This window comes from Schistocerca americana, chromosome X (genome assembly GCF_021461395.2).
Source record: "Schistocerca americana isolate TAMUIC-IGC-003095 chromosome X, iqSchAmer2.1, whole genome shotgun sequence".
NCBI classification, from domain to species: Eukaryota; Metazoa; Arthropoda; class Insecta; order Orthoptera; family Acrididae; genus Schistocerca; species Schistocerca americana.
In genome coordinates, this window is record NC_060130.1 from 399,178,298 (window position 1) to 399,198,091 (window position 19,794).

The 19,794-nt window shown below is 44.3% G+C and overlaps 1 protein-coding gene across 1 annotated transcript in view; it reads left to right on the forward strand.

Annotated features, from left to right (window-relative positions):
• Nucleotides 1-19,794, forward strand: part of LOC124556048 (zinc finger protein 628-like) — a 196,562-nt gene that overhangs the window by 16,694 nt on the left and 160,074 nt on the right. Inside the window, exon 2 of the mRNA XM_047130081.1 lies at nucleotides 8,077-8,273. Within this exon, the coding sequence (XP_046986037.1) occupies nucleotides 8,077-8,273 (197 nt within the window). The remainder of the gene's footprint in view (nucleotides 1-8,076; nucleotides 8,274-19,794) is intronic.

A 19,794-nucleotide genomic window follows, 5' to 3' on the forward strand; every position in this document is an offset into this window, starting at 1 on the left:
ATTCGTCATGCAAAATTTTAAAAAATAATAGTTTCATTATAAACCAATCATTACAGAAAACCCTTTATAGGTGTGTAATCGTTTGTTATGGAATCGCGTCGCTTAATGCGCTACAAAATAATTCCCGATACTATTGTATTCGTCGTAAAAGCAACAGAAACGCCAACTCTCTAAGCACCATGCCAAGTCAATGAAAGCTTGCCTTACAAACTCACCGATATTTCAGAGGCGGTACCGGAAAACACAGTTCGTTTAAATTGAAAGAGATTTTTTTCCTTCAACCAACTTCGATGCGAACCACGTTTATCTGATCATTCCTGTGAAAGCAGGTGCACTAAATTGACGCAGAATTTTCCTTCGAAGTGATTTCTGTATTAGTATTTAGTAATTCAAATTTTGAATTTCTTCCTGAAAAATTTTACCCGCCTGTAAAAGCAAAGTTAAGAGGGCTGGCAAAATAGAGTACATTTGGGTGGGATAATTTGTACGGCACAGGTCCATGTTTGTGTTTCATCTAGAAAGATTTGATCGTAAATTGTCTAATCGGTATTCCCTCCCCAGAAATCAATAGTGTCAAGATATTTTTGTTGTCCCACGTACGGAAGAATGATAAGTTTTAAAAACTCTTCGTTCAGCACTTTCACGAACTGCCCTTACTTCATGAAGGTCACAATTATATTTAATTAATTTATGAGTAAATTCGTCAGCTCTTTTTTGAACAGTCCGACCGAATTTCCCGGACGGCTCTTGCATATAAAAGAAAACGCAAGGGAATATCTTTTCTGACGCAATCTAAGTATACTGTAGTGTGAAGGAATGAATAATCTTCTTCAAATCTTGTTTGTACACAGGGACTGGTTTCGCTCCTTATTCCGCCAGGGATATATTGTACGCCGATCAGTACTGGCAGCCGGTTTGATCAGTATCAGCTATATAATCGACGTCAAAATAAGCCATGAGTACTTTCATCTGTATCTGAAATCGTTCAGTAGCTACTAATACATGGTCCATAGTTGTGAACTCCATGGAGCTGTCCAAATATTTGGAATTTTAACTGCGAACCACAAACGGAATAACCATTTCAAGAGAATGTGCTGTAATGATTGAGTTATTAACGAAATTACTTCAGCGAAAATTAGTATTTTTAAGTAATTTTGCATGAAATAAATTACTTAATTGTGTTTTGTGTCCTGAAATTGGGAAAAATAAAAAAGTAAAGGATGCATGCAGTATCTGAACAAGGACCACCAGCGTGGAGCCTTAGCCGGTGACCTGCCCGAAGAACGGCTAACGTTATAAGTATAGGACATACGAATAACTCAACGTTAGTTTTCTCGGGAACTGTGGACCGTCGCATGGAAGGCCGCTAGCCAGGTAATCGGGACAGGTCCCTTTACAACATACCTAAGACTCACCGACATCCATTATTAACAGATGTGATGGTATCCTTGTAAGTACATTTAATTATAGTCAAGGTTATAATGTGTACAAGCCGATTATTAGAGTGATTTCATATGGAGTTGTGGAGTTTCTTAGTTAATATATTTTAGGTCTTCATATACGAAATATAGTTTCTTAATTTAAAAGAAAATATACAAAGGTACGACGCATTATTCCAACGACTGGACTACCTCCATAAGAATACTTAAACGAAGTGGACATACAGTACAAAGTTTAATGTATGTATCAGTATTCTTTGTGAATGCCACTAACAGGCTGTACTTATCTACATCGCATCTGTAGAGTAAGGAGGCAACACTTGTAGGTAGGGGAAAACCGTGTGCAAACAGTTTCCTGTACAGGACTCCTTAGCTTCCTTGCTTTTTGTGCATGCTAATAATATGAGGACGAATTGAAAAGAAACTCCTCCGATTTTTTTTTTTTTGTTCTCAATTTCGATTGAGGTATTACATGTCATGCATAATATTCAGTCGACTTCCCCGCTTGGCTGACGCAAGTTGCAACCCTCTGCCGCTAGATGACTCCGAATTGTAGCGTGCAAAATGGCGATGTGTAACGTAACTCAGGAAACTGGGTTTGTCCACATACGGAGCACCCTCTCGTTCAGCGTGACAATACTAGAACACACACGAGCGCCGCGACATCTCCAAAAATCCGGCGCCTTGGATTCACTGTTATCGATCGTCATCCATACAGCTCAGACTTGGCTCCATTCGATTTTTATCTGTTTCCAAAACTGGAAGAACCCCTTGGAGATCTCACTTTATTAGAAATGAAGCAGTGCAAACAGAGGTGAGGTTGAGGCTGCGTCAATTAAGTCACACATTCTGCACTGATGATATCAACAAACTGGTCTCTTTTTGGGAGAAATGTATTCGTCAACATGAGAATATGTTGAGAAACAAATACGGATCAACAGTGAAGGTGGCGGAAAGGTATGGAACGGAATGATAGGTCGCTAACACACCATGGCTTGGAATATGAGTTGCTTTGAACGTCCGCATGGGGAGAAGAAGGCCCACTGTATATGCCTGCCACCGAGTGGATGACTCCGTCCTTCCAACTTTTCTTTGATGAACCGATGTCACTTTTCATAAAGAAATAAAAATAATGAAACACTCAGAACGAAATTAAAAACACCGCTTGGACCGCAACGTCAGCAGAATTGGAGGCAATAGTTGTCATCATGTACGCCACAGGTACTTCTGCAGCTAAACATGTTTTGTTAGATGCCCTGTGGTGGCATTTCTGGGTGCCTGATTCCATCAGCGATGAAATGATATGAGGCAGAATTCACGAACTTATCAGATTTCTTCGCGTCGATTAGATGTCATTCTGAACTTACCGCATCCCTACTGACAATTTTGCTCATGTCTCTGAAATATGGAACAAGTTCGTGAATTTATGTCAAACAAACCTGAGAAATGTCGAGACAAGTTACTGGTTGGCGCACACGTAGCATTCAGGTACATTTGTAGTGCCTTCGTGTGCCTTGGTGAGGAGGAAGGCCATCCAGACAACTTACCATTGGGAGAGTACGTCGTTCATCGCCTCATGGAGCTACTCCTAAACCAAGGAAGGAACGTGACAACACAGTATCTTCACACAGCTTCAGCTTGCCAATAAAATAAGAAGAAAACGTTACTAAGAACACAGAACAAAATTTGCCGAGATATACCCAACTACTTGAAGGAGAATTGCTCTTACTTATATTCCACCATCATTTTAAAAATACTGGTAAACCAGAGTGCACTTGGTAGTGCAGCGAGGGAAGACGGCTATGAATGTCATTATTTTCAGCACACTACATCCTGACGTGGCTGTGAACGAAAAAGAAAAACTGAAACCAGAAACTGCTACCTACTATCACGTCACGAAGTGCGCTGTGCACATCGTTGATCAAACTGTCTGTAAATATTTAACTAAGGTTGCCACCTAGGCGTGGCAGCAATGAATGCGTGAATCATCTACAGTCACATAACAAAAAATATTCTGAAGGGGACAGGGCTCATTTTACAGGTAGTAAATGATCACACGAACAGTGAACAACAAATAGAAGATTAGGATCAAGAAAGCCAATCAAACGAAGAAGCGGTTGCAGTACGGGGCAAATTAAAAAAGCGGTGGAATAACAAAGTGAAATGTCCAAAGAACGCAAGACTACTGAAAACTGTGAGAAATGTATAAAAGCCGTCTGTGGAAAAGGTGTATGGAAAATACCAATAATCTGCTCAAAGTGTGATTATAGCGTTTACAAACAAACAAGTGAAATAAATGAAATGTTACGGGTTTTAGAATAAAGTTCACATTTCTGGCCAGAAATGCAACTTTTTTTACCCAAAACAGTAATCTAAACGCCTTAGAACTTCGAGGTAAGGCTTTTATTGAAATGTGTTATGACGCAAAAAATGGCTCTGAGCACTATGGGACTTAACATCTGTGGTCATCAGTCCCCTAGAACTTAGAACTACTTAAACCTAACTAACCTAAGGACATCACACACATCCATGCCCGAGGCAGGATTCGAACCTGCGACCGTAGCAGTCGCGCGGTTCCTGACTGAGCGCCTAGAACCGCTAGACCACCACGGCCGGCGTGACGCAAAACTGAATGAAAAAAAAACAACAAAGTTCTTATTTTAGGCATGATGCGGATTTTACCGCAAATCTCATTAGGGGTAAAATCACCATTTTCCGTTGTTCTAGGGGTGTCGTACTTTCCCCTGCACTAACGTTAATAGTATGACCTACGAATAAAATTATATATTGGAAGACGTTTCAATCGGATTTCAAATAGTAAAATGAAATTTCTAACTTAAATTTTTGTCAAGTACTTCAGATTTTAGTAAACATCTGGACACACATTCATCCAAACTCCACTACTTTCAAACAGAACGTATATTAATAACGATGTCAATTGTAGTAATATTATACACTGTAAAACGTGACCACTGCCATTCTCCTACGACTCGGAATACCATATACACTCCTGGAAATTGAAATAAGAACACCGTGAATTCATTGTCCCAGGAAGGGGAAACTTTATTGACACATTCCTGGGGTCAGATACATCACATGATCACACCGACAGAACCACAGGCACATAGACACAGGCAACAGAGCATGCACAATGTCGGCACTAGTACAGTGTATATCCACCTTTCGCAGCAATGCAGGCTGCTATTCTCCCATGGAGACGATCGTAGAGATGCTGGATGCAGTCCTGTGGAACGGCTTGCCATGCCATTTCCACCTGGCGCCTCAGTTGGACCAGCGTTCGTGCTGGACGTGCAGACCGCGTGAGACGACGCTTCATCCAGTCCCAAACATGCTCAATGGGGGACAGATCCGGAGATCTTGCTGGCCAGGGTAGTTGACTTACACCTTCTAGAGCACGTTGGGTGGCACGGGATACATGCGGACGTGCATTGTCCTGTTGGAACAGCAAGTTCCCTTGCCGGTCTAGGAATGGTAGAACGATGGGTTCGATGACGGTTTGGATGTACCGTGCACTATTCAGTGTCCCCTCGACGATCACCAGTGGTGTACGGCCAGTGTAGGAGATCGCTCCCCACACCATGATGCCGGGTGTTGGCCCTGTGTGCCTCGGTCGTATGCAGTCCTGATTGTGGCGCTCACCTGCACGGCGCCAAACACGCATACGACCATCATTGGCACCAAGGCAGAAGCGACTCTCATCGCTGAAGACGACACGTCTCCATTCGTCCCTCCATTCACGCCTGTCGCGACACCACTGGAGGCGGGCTGCACGATGTTGGGGCGTGAGCGGAAGACGGCGTAACGGTGTGCGGGACCGTAGCCCAGCTTCATGGAGACGGTTGCGAATGGTCCTCGCCGGTACCCCAGGAGCAACAGTGTCCCTAATTTGCTGAGAAGTGGCGGTGCGGTCCCCTACGGCACTGCGTAGGATCCTACGGTCTTGGCGTGCATCCGTGCGTCGCTGCGGTCCGGTCCCAGGTCGACGGGCACGTGCACCTTCCGCCGACCACTGGCGACAACATCGATGTACTGTGGAGACCTCACGCCCCACGTGTTGAGGAATTCGGCGGTACGTCCACCCGGCCTCCCGCATGCCCACTATACGCCCTCGCTCAAAGTCCGTCAACTGCACATACGGTTCACGTCCACGCTGTCGCGGCATGCTACCAGTGTTAAAGACTGCGATGGAGCTCCGTATGCCACGGCAAACTGGCTGACACTGACGGCGGCGGTGCACAAATGCTGCGCAGCTAGCGCCATTCGACGGCCAACACCGCGGTTCCTGGTGTGTCCGCTGTGCCGTGCGTGTGATCATTGCTTGTACAGCCCTCTCGCAGTGTCCGGAGCAAGTATGGTGGGTCTGACACACCGGTGTCAATGTGTTCTGTTTTCCATTTCCAGGAGTGTAGTATTGAGATACGTACAACAGAAAACATCACAGACATGTGCAAATGAACACAGGCCTCCTAAATGAACCGGAAATAAATAAGGTGCTGGAAAACTCCTACAACAGACGCCCACTATGTTGTTGTTGTTGTTGTGGTCTTCAGTCCAGAGACTAGTTTGATACACCTCACCATGGTACTCTATCCTGTGCAGGCTTCTTCATCTCCCACTATCTACTACAGCCTACATCCTTCTGAATCTGCTTGCTGTATTCATCTCTTGGTCTTCCTCTACGAATTTTACCCTCAACACTGCCCTCCAATACTAAATTGGTGATCCCTTGAAGCCGGCCCTGGTGGCCAAGCGGTTCTAGGCGCTTCAGTCCGGAACCGCGCAACTGCTACGGTCATAATTTCGAATCCTGCCTCGGACATGGACGTGTGTGATGTCCTTAGGTTAGTTAGGTTTAAGTAGTTCTAAGTTCTAGGGGACTGATGACCTCAGATGTTAAGTCCAATAGTGCTTGGAGCCATCTGAATTTTCTTCCAGGTCCTTTGCTGTCTCTGACAGAATTACAGTGTCCTCGGCGAACCTCAAGGTTTTATTTCTTCTCCATGGATTTTAATTCCTACACCGATTTTTTTTGTTTCCTTTACTGCTTGCTCAATATACAGATTGAATTACATCGGGGATAAGCTGCAACCCTGTCTCACACCCTTCCCAACCACTGCTGCCCTTTCATGCCCATCGACTCTTATAACTGCCAGCTGGTTTCTGTACAAATTGTAAATAGCCTTTTGCTCCCTGTATTTTACCGCTGCCACCTTCACAATCTAAAAGAGAGTATTCCAGTCAACGTTGTCAAAAGCTTTGTCTAAGTCTACAAGTGCTAGAAACGTAGGTTTGCCTTACCTTGATCTATCTTCTAAGACAAGTCGTTGAATAAGTATTGCCTCACGTGTTCCAGTATTTCTACGGAATCCACACTGATCTTCCCCGAGGTCGGCTTCTACCAATTTTTCCATTCGTCTGTAGAGAACTCGCGTTAGTATTTTGCAGCTATGACTTATTAAACTGATAGTTCGGTAATTTTCACATCTGTCAACACCTGCTTTCCTTGAGATTGGAATTATTATATTCTTCTATTAATGCAAACTAAATATGCAGAACTGGTGACCTGTTGGATGCAATACATCACCACGTAAACCAAATAATGTTTCATTTAATCTATAAAAGAGTGAGCCTATTCGAGAATGTCGACACTCGATAATTATTTCACGACTTATGAGAGCTATCTAACAGCACATTGCGTTTAACTGTAAACATAAGAAGAATCAAGTGGATTAAAGAAAAATCGCCGTCATCATATTATCTATGGAAAGGATCTGAGCCAGGTCACCCAACCAGAATGATATACTGAATGAAACAGTTTCCGTACACCACATCATAAAGACAGCAAAAAGGGCTGAACAAACTATAATCCGTAAGTTAACAGATCACCGGTAAAATATGTGCAACACACAGAACCCAGTCATAGAGTAATTTGTTCGACGGTTCACATATATGTATGCCAAACAGAAACAGACAAGAACGTCCAAGAAATCTTTATAGAATATAACTGCCAACATCAATCTTAAAGAAAATGAAACTATATTAGAAGGAACTGAGAACAATAATTAAGTAATCATCGAAAAGACAGTATCTGGTTTTGATGGAATGCCAGCCGAATTTTACTTAAATTTCAGTTGTTTGATCTGCCTAGAACACACTATTTAACACCGTTTTAAAATATGGATATTCCTGTAAAATAATATGATAAAAGTACTTCTCCCAAAACGCTCGTCAGTACAGAACAAGGTCGATAACTGTCGTTCCATGCCGGAATATCACATACCTAACACAGAGCAACAAAACAAATTTCGCGTTAGATTACATCGATTTTGCCAAAGCTTACAAAAGAGTTAACCACAAATTTTTAATCAGTTTAGTGCACAGAATGGGGTTTCAGGATTAAGATGTTGGATAACACACAGAACAATTCTGATACGCAATCAGTACCCAAGATAAATGCTTATTTAGTTAGTTAATAGTTCCACGTTCCATTTTTGCTTTCTGTCTTGTTTTCAGTTTCAGTATCAGGCAGATACACGAGAGTTTAAGAGGAAGGTTTGGAAATGTTCATCGACTTGGTCTCCTATTTGACAAAGGTGTGCGATATGTGATGTTGCAGCGCGCAGCCCGGCCACGCTGCCAGTTACGGTGCTGTCCGGGGAGTCGAGCTCCGGGTCTCCATCGCCGCCGCCGCCGGCCGCTGGCGGCCGCTGGAGGTTGCGGTCGGCCGCCTTGCCGCTGGCGCTGCACAGGGCCACGCTCGACCAGCCGTCCCCGCATGCCCACTTGCTCACACAGCGGCCCCCGCTCCTGCAGGTGCCTTCTCTACTCATCTATTTACTGCTCCGCAGATGTAGCACACTAAAAAAAGGGACCGATATTGATTAGTTGCGTCCTTTTCCTCTTTCGTAACTCGTTATTAAATGAACAGTGACAAAGAGAGAAATGCTATCATCTCTTCCATCTGTGACTTCATTTTCAGCTTCTGCTCTCAAGACCAACTTCTGCGCCTCCACACTCCTATCCCACCAACTTGGCAACCAAAAATCCGCAATTTTTTAATCCGTGAGGTGCTAGTTTGGGACCCTGGTTTGAGGCAGCAGTCTCGAAGGTAGAAGCCATGTGGCAAGCGGTAGGCGTGACTCGTATACGAGGCCTCGTAGCTGGTTCACTGTAACTGAATATCATATGGGCTTCCTAGCCTGAGTACTGTCCGTCTGAGGCAATGATATAGTGTCTGACCAAGGATGACACGATCTATCCTCGTTTTCCAGGTTCATCCGCGCTTTCACAACAGTGGCTTTCAGGACCTCAGCTTGATGTCTTTCCCGCGTGTCAGTGGGCTGATAGATGCTCTTGTGGAACATGTACCTGTTCTTTCGGCATTCCGACGCGCAACTAAAATCACGTTATGATCCTTCCTCCGTGATCATATGTTGCTGAATTAACAATTCAGACTTCTCGCTTGAGTGAGATGAAGCAATAGCTTCGGATTTGTGCAATATTATTTCCTATATCGAATCCCTGACTGTTTGTCATTTTGATTGCTACACAACTCGCTGGGTTGCTTTAACTTCACTTGGCGCTGGCTAGAGAAAACTGTAAGCATATTTACCAATGATATCTTTTTGCGGTGCAACTTATCCCTCTACCTTGACTGCTTACGGCATTTCTTTTTCATTTTCAGACTCCATGCATATGCTCTTCGAATCAACTACAGTATTTCAGTGTCTGTGTTGTGAAGAAGTACGCCCTGATAACCTTAATCATTCCTGCCATTGGGGTGACATCCATTTTTTCGAAGGCAGCCATTTATCGGAACATCTTGTGAGTCGTAGCCGTTTACCATCGTTCGTAGGGCTCGTACACACTATCTAATCACATTTGGCGCCCACAGGACGGGCCAGTCGTCCTCTAAACGTACTCTACGTCAATATGCATAAACAGAGTAAAGTATGGCCTTAAAACGTTCAGTCCCACGAACCGTCTCATTCCTAGGACACCTCAGCTGTCACAAAACTTACTTTCTAAGTACACTGGTGTCCAAAATTAAAGCAACAAACCGCTATTTCCCTGTCCCGTGTCTAATTCATGATATAATCACACAAACTGTCAACCAGACGTCTGCACGATCGTGTTCTGCACGGAAGATGGCATTGAGGTCAACGGACAACCACGCCAACGATGACGTCTGGGCACCTATGAAACGAGGTAGTGTTTGCCGGGTAGCTCCACATCCACAGTCGCTCTGTAATCAGTCACAGACGGTGCAGTATGGCACAGAAATGATGCCAACCAGACTCTTTGTGGTGGAGGGCCATAGAAAGAAAGGAAGCAAGGCAGTTGCAAACTGATGAGACCCAATGGCTTACCGTGAATCGTTCTATTGTTTCTCGGATGTGGCGCCAGTTTATAGAGACCAAAACTGCATTCCAAATACCAGGGAAGGGCTGACCACGTATGACTTCAGAGTAGAAGACCGTTATTTGGCTGTAAGGGCACGACAGTGCCGCCTTAGTACTGCACGGCATCTGGCATGTGATCTCGCAGCATCTACTGCCCGTGTTGTATCGAGACAAATGGTGATCAGAAGGCTTCGGCAGAGTGGCCTTTATTGACGGAGATATGCTTAATGTGTACCTTTCACGCGTCTTCACAGAAGGGAACATCTAGAGTGGAGTCGTCCACATGCCACCTGGAAGGCCGAACAGTGGGCCAGTATTGTTTTCACAGATGAGCCCCGGTTTAGCCTGAAGAGTGATTCTCGACTGATTCACATCTGGAGAGAGCGTGAAATACGATTTTGGGACCCAAACATTGCGGAAGGAGACCGATATCGAGGAGGATTCCTAATTTTGTAGGCAGGGATTATGTTGATCACACGAATACCTCCTCATGAAACTGTACAGTTAAATCTGCAAGGTTTAACTGCTGTCAGGTATCGTGACGAAGTCTTGGGACCTCATCTGCGGTTGTTGTGAGTCCTATGGGCCCAGACGTCATGTTGATGGACGATAATGGTCGACCTCATGGAGTACGGGTGGTTAATGTTTTCTGGGAAACGGAAGATATTGCACGCATGGCGTGGCCTGCTCGCTCTCCCGATTTGAATCCCAAAGAACATGTCTGGGATGCACTAGGGAGACGGCTTGCATCACATCAATACCCATCAACCTCTCTCCAGACTGCGAGCAGCTCTGCAGGAAGAATTGGCGTTACTGCCTCAACTTGAGACTGATGATATCATTCACAACATGCCCCGTCGTTGTCAGGCCTGTATTGCTGCCAGCGGTGGTCATATCCCATACTGAGCACAGTAACCAGTTGTCGGAATGTGTGTGCAAATCCGTTAAGTTGGAAAAAACAGAGAACATTTTTGTCTACCGACATGCGTCTTGCAGTTGTTTGCATTACGTATTCTTTACATCGTTTCTGCTTTACTCTCACCTGTTTTTACTGTTTTGTAGCAAAATAGACGCAACCTTGCAAAATTTACTTTTGTTGCTTTAATATTGGGCACGAGTGTAGTTGTCAAAATAGGTTCTGTATTTCGTAAGAGAAAGTCCGAGCTCATGTTCTTGCATATCGTGTCCAGTGATCCTGTTTACCGCTTATGTCTTCTGTTTGGGAAAGAACATGGGGTCTGGTAAAAAAAGTGCATCCTATGTGATCTCTGTATCGGTTGTGCGTCGAAGAAAGGCCAATGGTCTTCCGTGTCTAACCATTCATAGGTTATGCACAGAGGAGGACAAACCATATGCATGGCTTACAACCGGTTCCGTGTGACAGTTTTACGGTTGATGAGAATATACCACGTCGATAGCGCTGCCATTGACAGTAGTGGTGTATGCACTGCACGCCAGATACGCTTTCAAGTTCTCGTTGGATGTTTGATTTCTGTGACGTTTCCTTGGTGACTCATGAAACAGCGATAGATCTCCTGAGTCGTGGGTGTTCTCATGGAAGATACCTCCGGACGAACATAACAATTATCCACAAAAAAAAAAAAGTCTACGTGTGGAAGAGAAGGTGAGATGTTGTCCACCGCTATCAGAGGTTCGAACGACCGCGGAATAAGAGTTCTTCTGTCAAAACTGATATTTCGGTGTGTTTCCGCTACTGCCAGTTCAGAACCATCGCTCGCAGATAAAGTTCCAAAGCTCTGATACGCACGTTCGTGAAACTGAGGCCATTGTTACGGAACGGTAGGGTTAACGTGTCATACTTGATCTTAAACAACATCCCAGTACTGACGTAATACCCAAAGGCATCCATGAGGTCGTCCGCGGTCGGTGGGATCTGCACTACACGTGGCAATAATGACGAGAGGTGAACGTCTGTGTACGCTACACGTTCGACCTTGTAAAGGCCTCTCGATAAATCGTTACGTATGAACAATCGAACACTCTGAGGCGGCAGCCGATAATTCGCCACTGCTGACCGCTTCAAAGAACGAGTAAATAGGATCCCTACGTATCGCAGCGTTTTCTCCGTCTGAAACGGTTCTGGCACATCTTCCAAACCTCGTCATATTTATAGTAATCTGGACTTCGTCAAGTTAACGAGACTACCTGCCACCATCCCGTAATTGTTGAGATGTCTGACAGCCTGGCGCACTTCACGCCCTGAGCTGACAAGGACTATCAGGTCGTCCTCATAGGCATGCCAAATGAATGAGGTTGCATGTAGCGTTATTCCGGTGAGAGAGTATCGAGTAATATGCATCAGCATCTCGAATGATAAGTACCACTGAAAACGTGTATCCTTGTCGAATGGAGCTGTTAATGGGAACTGAGCTCGAAAAAATGGTTCAAATGGCTCTGAGCACTATGGGACTTAACATCTATGGTCATCAGTCCCCTAGAACTTAGAACTACTTAAACCTAACTAACCTAAGGACATCACACAACACCCAGCCATCACGAGGCAGAGAAAATCCCTGACCCCGCCGGAAATCGAACCCGGGAACCCGGGCCCCGGGAGAACTGAGCTCGCTTCCCGATCGAGTACCATCACCTTTGATGTATCCTCTCGGATTTCTCTCGTAATTATGGAGATGAAGACCGATGGAAACGCTTTTCGGGTCATATCTGACGATAAAAAATCGTGGTTTACCCTGTCGATCAAAGTCCACCGATATTAAAGCTGCTCGTTTTCGACACGTTTCGGCAAAGGTTATGACGTCACGACATTCACTTAAAGACTGGTGGATATCAACGCAACGCATTCCTTGACCTTAACTGCGTATGGCGTTTCTTTCTGCTTTTCAAATTCCAAGCACATGCACTTCCAATTAACTAAAATATTGCAGTGCCTATGTTGCGAAGAAGTACGACGCAATTTTCCATCGGGCATATATACTCAGGTACTGCGAAATCGTATTTATCGGCTGATAGAGGCTCCGCAACATACAAATAAAATTTCTCCCATGAACGAGAATAACGTTTAAGGGATGCACGAGTACAGGTATGGCACGTGGATGACGACATATGAAGCTTAGGGCGGGCCGTCGTACTCGGATAGCCGAAACGATGCAGTCTGCGAAACGGAAGTTTTGTTTACGTCCTTGCCGCAGAGTTTCGCCTTGAGGTTGTTTGCCTCTTCAGGCGTCCTGCCGGGACTTATATGACTCAATATAGACTGGCACATTCATACCGTAAGTCGACAGTAAAGATCAGCTTTTTGTAAGAATATGCTGGTCCTAAAGTCCATGGAATGGAAAGAATCATACGAGAAGAGGTTAAAAATGACTTTCAAGATATTATACGAAGCCACTTCTCCATCGTGGGTTGCGTGGTCTACGTAAAACTGATAAAAACTGCTGTGGGTGACAGAATCATTCGAGCTACTAAGGATGGACTCAAATTTACACTCCAACGTCCATACTGGTGATGTGGTTATTAATCATACAGTGCTTTGATTATGAACCATCCGCATTTTCGATCTCCCTTTTGAAGTTCCATCTGACCTAGTGATTGCTGCACTGCAACTGTATGGTAGAGTGCTTAGCCATGTCCCTGAAAAATGGTCGAATTTCACTACATATCCTCTTCTCGAGTGAGTGAGACAGACACGGATTGAATTGACAAAACACGCGCGGTAATTATGTACGAAGGACAACCGAACACATGCTCTGACTGCGGAAAGGACTTTCACGTCCGTTCAGAGTACATGCGGCGGAACATTGTGCAAGTTCCAACTAGAGAAGCAATGCCTACGCCCACGCCGACGTCACTCCCACTAACGTATGTTGGCATGCTCCGTACAGACACTGCTCCGATCAATAACAAGCTCCTTCTCATGACAGTTTCCAGGAAATGCCCACACACTACAATTTCGTCGTATGTACCGCCCACGACTGTGCTGTCAAAACCGATGACTGAAGAGGAGGGATCTGATATGGGGATAGAAATCAATACCATGGTCGTGCCCACAGCTGCTTCCGTTTCTGAAGGCGGTGGTATCTTCCACAATCGGATACGGAAGCGCACACGAGCGAACGAAGATCTAAACACGATTATTCTTCTTATTACAGAAATTTATACGCCCAGATCTCATAAAAATATACAATGATTACTAGTTTCACCGAGATTAAGTCGCAATCTTCAGATCATTTGTACAGAAAAAATTTTACAGGGCCAATCCATTTCGTCGACTGTTCACGTAATTGGATACCACTGTTTTGTACATAAAGGAACAATTACGGAAAATTGCAACATCAAATCGAAATAAAATGCATACAAATTCAAAGTAAACATACTTTATAGAGGAGATATTCCGTAGTATCATCTCTCGTCATACAGTAAGAGAATAGCTGTGCGAAAAGTACACAACAGTTACAAATAGAATACATAAGACATGTATAAAATCCTTTCATGTCGTTGACATCTGATAGGAAACTTGTGAGGCAATCAAAGGAATAGATTGTGTTCTGCAGTTTCACCAGATAACAGTGGTCTTCAACATCATCGAAACAGAATGTAAAGAATTTTGTATTTTTATTATTTTTATATACATAAAAATTCATAGGAGTAAAAGGATTATATACCAGGTTTTCCATTTGTATGTGTCAAAAAATTATTCACAAAAATGTTTTCTACTGTATCTTATATCAGTGTTATGGCCATTATTAGCAGATACGTATAGAAGTAAATTATCAACATTACAACAATAAATTATTGGTATAAGCACATTAAAAATACGGAATCTGTGTTGTGTGACTTTACTACTTGCGAATGCAGAGTCTCGTATAACAATGTATTTTCAATGGTTTGGTTATTTGTTTTAGTAGCTCGAGGTCTAGGCTGTGGTCTAGTGTATTAAGTCTGTTACCTGAGTCATGTTCTAGTTTACGACACGTGTTACATATTGCCTTATTATACAACAGTTTCGGAACAAACTCCATCTTTAAACTTCAAAAGAGAGAGAAGTGCTGAAAAAAGGGATCATAAAAACACCAGAGGTAGCACGTCGTTATCATCTATAAAACACGCTTGTGAACTCAGTTTAGTCTACTGCAGCACCTTCCAGCGTATTATTACATACAATTATATAACAGATAAAACTATATTTAAAATAGGTACCAATGCAGTACATGAAAAACCATTACAAAGCTTACAATAGCAGATATCAAATCGCATTAATATGAATAAAAGTACCAGCTTCATAGAATATACCAAGAAATAATAGTTACAGGTGACGTTACCATTTCACAAACTTTAATATTCTTATTCATACGACGTGGTAGCGGTAATGCAGGCCACTGCTTGCACCAAAGTTCTAGGTCTAGGTTTAACATGACACAATAAGACCCTGTCTAGTTGAATGTGAAGGTTCTACTGAGGGTGTAACCACAACTACCATTAACGGCTTAACTTGCCCTATGGTAGACAATATATGTACAGGGTGTTTCAATAATGACCGGTATATTTGAAACGGCAATAAAAACTAAACGAGCAGCGATAGAAATACACCGTTTGTTGCAATATGCTTGGGACAACAGTAAATTTTCAGGCGGACAAACTTTCGAAATTACAGTAGTTACAATTTTCAACAACAGATGGCGCTGCAAGTGATGTGAAAGATATAGAAGACAACGCAGTCTGTGGGTGCGCCATTCTGTACGTCGTCTTTCTGCTGTAAGCGTGTGCTGTTCACAACGTGCAAGTGTGCTGTAGACAACATGGTTTATTCCTTAGAACAGAGGATTTTTCTGGTGTTGGAATTCCACTGCCTAGAACACAGTGTTGTTGCAACAAGACGAAGTTTTCAACGGAGGTTTAATGTAACCAAAGGACCGAAAAGCGATACAATAAAGGATCTGTTTGAAAAATTTCAACGGACTGGGAACGTGACGGATGAACGTGCTTGAAAGGTAGGGCGACCGCGTACAGCAACCACAGAGGGCAACGCGCAGCTAGTGCAGCAGGTGATCCAACAGCGGCCTCGGGTTTCCGTTCGCCGTGTTGCAGCTGCGGTCCAAATGACGCCAACGTCCACGTATCGTCTCATGTGCCAGAGTTTACACCTCTATCCATACAAAATTCAAACGCGGCAACCCCTCAGCGCCGCTACCATTGCTGCACGAGAGACATTCGCTAACGATATAGTGCACAGGATTGATGACGGCGATATGCATGTGGGCAGCATTTGGTTTACTGACGAAGCTTATTTTTACCTGGACGGCTTCGTCAATAAACAGAACTGGCGCATATGGGGAACCGAAAAGCCCCATGTTGCAGTCCCATCGTCCCTGCATCCTCAAAAAGTACTGGTCTGGGCCGCCATTTCTTCCAAAGGAATCATTGGCCCATTTTTCAGATCCGAAACGATTACTGCATCACGCTATCTGGACATTCTTCGTGAATTTGTGGCGGTACAAACTGCCTTAGACGACACTGCGAACACCTCGTGGTTTATGCAAGATGGTGCCCGGCCACATCGCACGGCCGACGTCTTTAATTTCCTGAATGAATATTTCGATGATCGTGTGATTGCTTTGGGCTATCCGAAACATACAGGAGGCGGCGTGGATTGGCCTCCCTATTCGCCAGACATGAACCCCTGTGACTTCTTTCTGTGGGGACACTTGAAAGACCAGGTGTACCGCCAGAATCCAGAAACAATTGAACGGCTGAAGCAGTACATCTCATCTGCATGTGAAGCCATTCCGCCAGACACGTTGTCAAAGGTTTCGGGTAATTTCATTCAGAGACTACGCCATATTATTGCTACGCATGATGGATATGTGGAAAATATCGTACTATAGAGTTTCCCAGACCGCAGCGCCATCTGTTGTTGAAAATTGTAACTACTGTAATTTCGAAAGTTTGTCTGCCTGAAAATGTACTGTTGTCCCAAGCATATTGCAACAAACGGTGTATTCCTATCGCTGCGCGTTTAGTTTTTATTGCCGTTTCAAATATACCGGTCATTTTTGAAACACCCTGTATGTATTATCACCTCTCAGTATTATAAAGCTTATTTACAACGACTCCGATAGTTGGGAACAGGGACATGGTGACAGTCGCGGATACACACTCTGAAACAAAAAAGGAAGGAATTGACGCACCACAAAGGAATTATATGAATGGACCTGAAATCACCGGATCTAATGTTCACGTACAGAAAAACCATTGATTACATAATTGGATGATTTCTTCAAGAGAAAGAGCTTCACAAATCGAGCAAATTAATAACTCCGCGTGAAATTAACCGAGCGGTCTTGGGCGCTTCAGTCATGGACTATGCGGCTGGTCCCGGTGGAGTTTCGAGTCCTCCCTCGGGCATGGGTGTGTGTGTTTGTCCTTAGGATGATTTAGGTTAAGTAGTGCGTAAGCTTAGGGACTGATGACCTTAGTAGTTAAGTCCTATAAGATTTCACACCCATCTGATTATTTTAACAAATTAATAACGTGTTGGTTCACCTATGCAAGCAGCAATTTGGCTCGACATTGATTGACAGAGTTGTAGGATGTCTTCCTGGGGGATATTGTGCCAAATTCTATCCAGTCGGTTTGTAAGATCGTCAAAATCTCGACCTGGTTGTAGGGTGCTGCACATAATATTCCAAAGTTCTCTATTGGGGAGAGATAAAGCGAATTTTCTGGCCAAGGCAGGATTTGGCAAGCATGACAACAAGCAGTAGAAATTCTCGCCGTGTGCGGGCGGGAATTGTCTTCCTGAAATGTAAGCCCAGGATGGTTGTGGTGAAGGGCAACAAAACAGAGGGTACTATATCGTGGACGTACCTCTGTGCTGTAAGGCTAACGCGGATGAGAACCAAATGTGTCTTGCTATGAAAAGAAATGACACTCTTGGTTGTCAGGCCATATGGCGGGCGACAGGGTGATATAGCACCATTGCTTGGGGCACCTCCAGGCACGTCTTGCACCTGGAATCTCATTGACTGGCGTAGAATTGTTTTGAGTGATGAATCTCGCTTCGAACTGAGCCCCGATGACCAGCGGACGCATGTCTGGAGCAGCCCGGACAGCGATGGGATACAAACCTGACTGTCGTCGGCCATACGGCCCGACAACTATGAGTGACGGTCTGAGGTGTCATTTACTTTCGGAGCAGGACACCATTGGTGGTCATACGTGGCACCCTAACAGCATAGCGGTATGATATTATATTTCCCGTTTTGTTGCCCTTCGTGAACTGTCATAGTAGCCTTACATTTCAGCAATATAATGCCCACCCACACACTGCAAGAATTTCTACTGTTTCTCTTCGTGTTTGCGAAACCTTACCTTGGCCTCCAAGGCCGCCGGTTCTCTCCCCAATCGAGAAGGTTTGCAGCATTAAGGGCAGGGCGCTCCAACCAGCTCGAGATTTTAATCTTCCAACGCCTCAATTTGACAGAAAATGGCACAATATCCCTCAGGAGCACAACCAGCAACTTTATTAATCAATGCAAAGCCGAATTACTGCCTGTATAAGGGCTAGAGGTGGACCAAAGCATTATTGAGTTGCTCAGTTTGTAAAGCTCTTTCTCTTGAATCAATCATCCATTTTGTATGAAACTGTAATCAATTTTTTAATCTGTGCATGTAAATCACATCCACTGAATTCCATCCTTTTCTGATAATTTTTTCGTGGTGTGTCATTTCTCAATGGTATATATTATACAATCGCTCAGGAAGTCGTATCGATTAAATTTGCGTCACACACAGTCTCACAAATGCTGTCCCTGATGCGGAATTGTGGCCTGTGGCCTTTTCGGACCATGCCCTGTATATATGCACGGTCTCACTTCGATGGCAACAGGTGTGGAGGAGTCAGGCACTAGCACACCTCCAGGACACAGAATGCATACATTTAATATAAGACACCTGGAATACATGTGAATGACTTCTATCTGGTGGCTGGATTGTGTCGAGCGTTCTTTGCCTCGGGCATTGACCGCATATGTAAGGGAACAGTAGGTGTGAAAACGGAATGCGATGGACTTTTATTTCACGATGCTACTGGACTTCTCTGTGCAAGCGCCTTCAGAAGATCGGTACGCTGTACTTAATCGGGCACGTGTGCAGATACTTCCCCTAATGCGAGGCAACCCACAGAGAACAGTACTCTGAATGAGATCTCTTAATTGGGTGTGGGGATAACCTCCGTCGATGCATCATATCATCGGAGAGAAACAACGAAGTCGCTTTAATACGTGCCATCGATATGGCCAACGCCTTTGTGGAGCATTATAATCACTTCTACGAAGAAACGGAAGACGATGTGGCAGGCTTCCACTAAGTTCTCCAGATCCATGATCCGAAACCTTAGAGCCTGTTAACAGAGGAGTTTACGGATGATGATGCGGCGGAAGCTCTGTGTAAGGACGCATCAAACAAGTCGTCGGGAGCCGATATATTTTCGCTAGAGTTTTAGCGGACATTTAAGAATTTCATGGCTCCTCGGTAGACTGCCATGTACCGTAAATTGATGTTTCCCAGTATGCCCCTACCATCTGCCTTTGTGGAGAGTACGATTATCATCATCCACAAACCCTCTGGAGGAGCAAGGGTGCAGGACTATAGGCCGCTGATGCTTTCGAACTGCGACTTCAAGATTTACACCAGGATACTTGCAACACGTGTCAAACTCGTTCTGTATCAAGTCACCTCACTTGACCAAACTTAGCTCAATTTGGACAGCAATATACAAACGGCGCTCAGCGACTACCACAATGCGGTCGCCCTGGCAACAACGTGACGTCCCCATGGTGTTTTGGTGTTGGTGGATTTTGATCGTGCTTTTGTCGGGGTGAGCCACGCGTATCTCGCAGAACTGATGATGCACATGAAGTTTCCACCGATCTTTAATCCCGTCGTGATGCGAC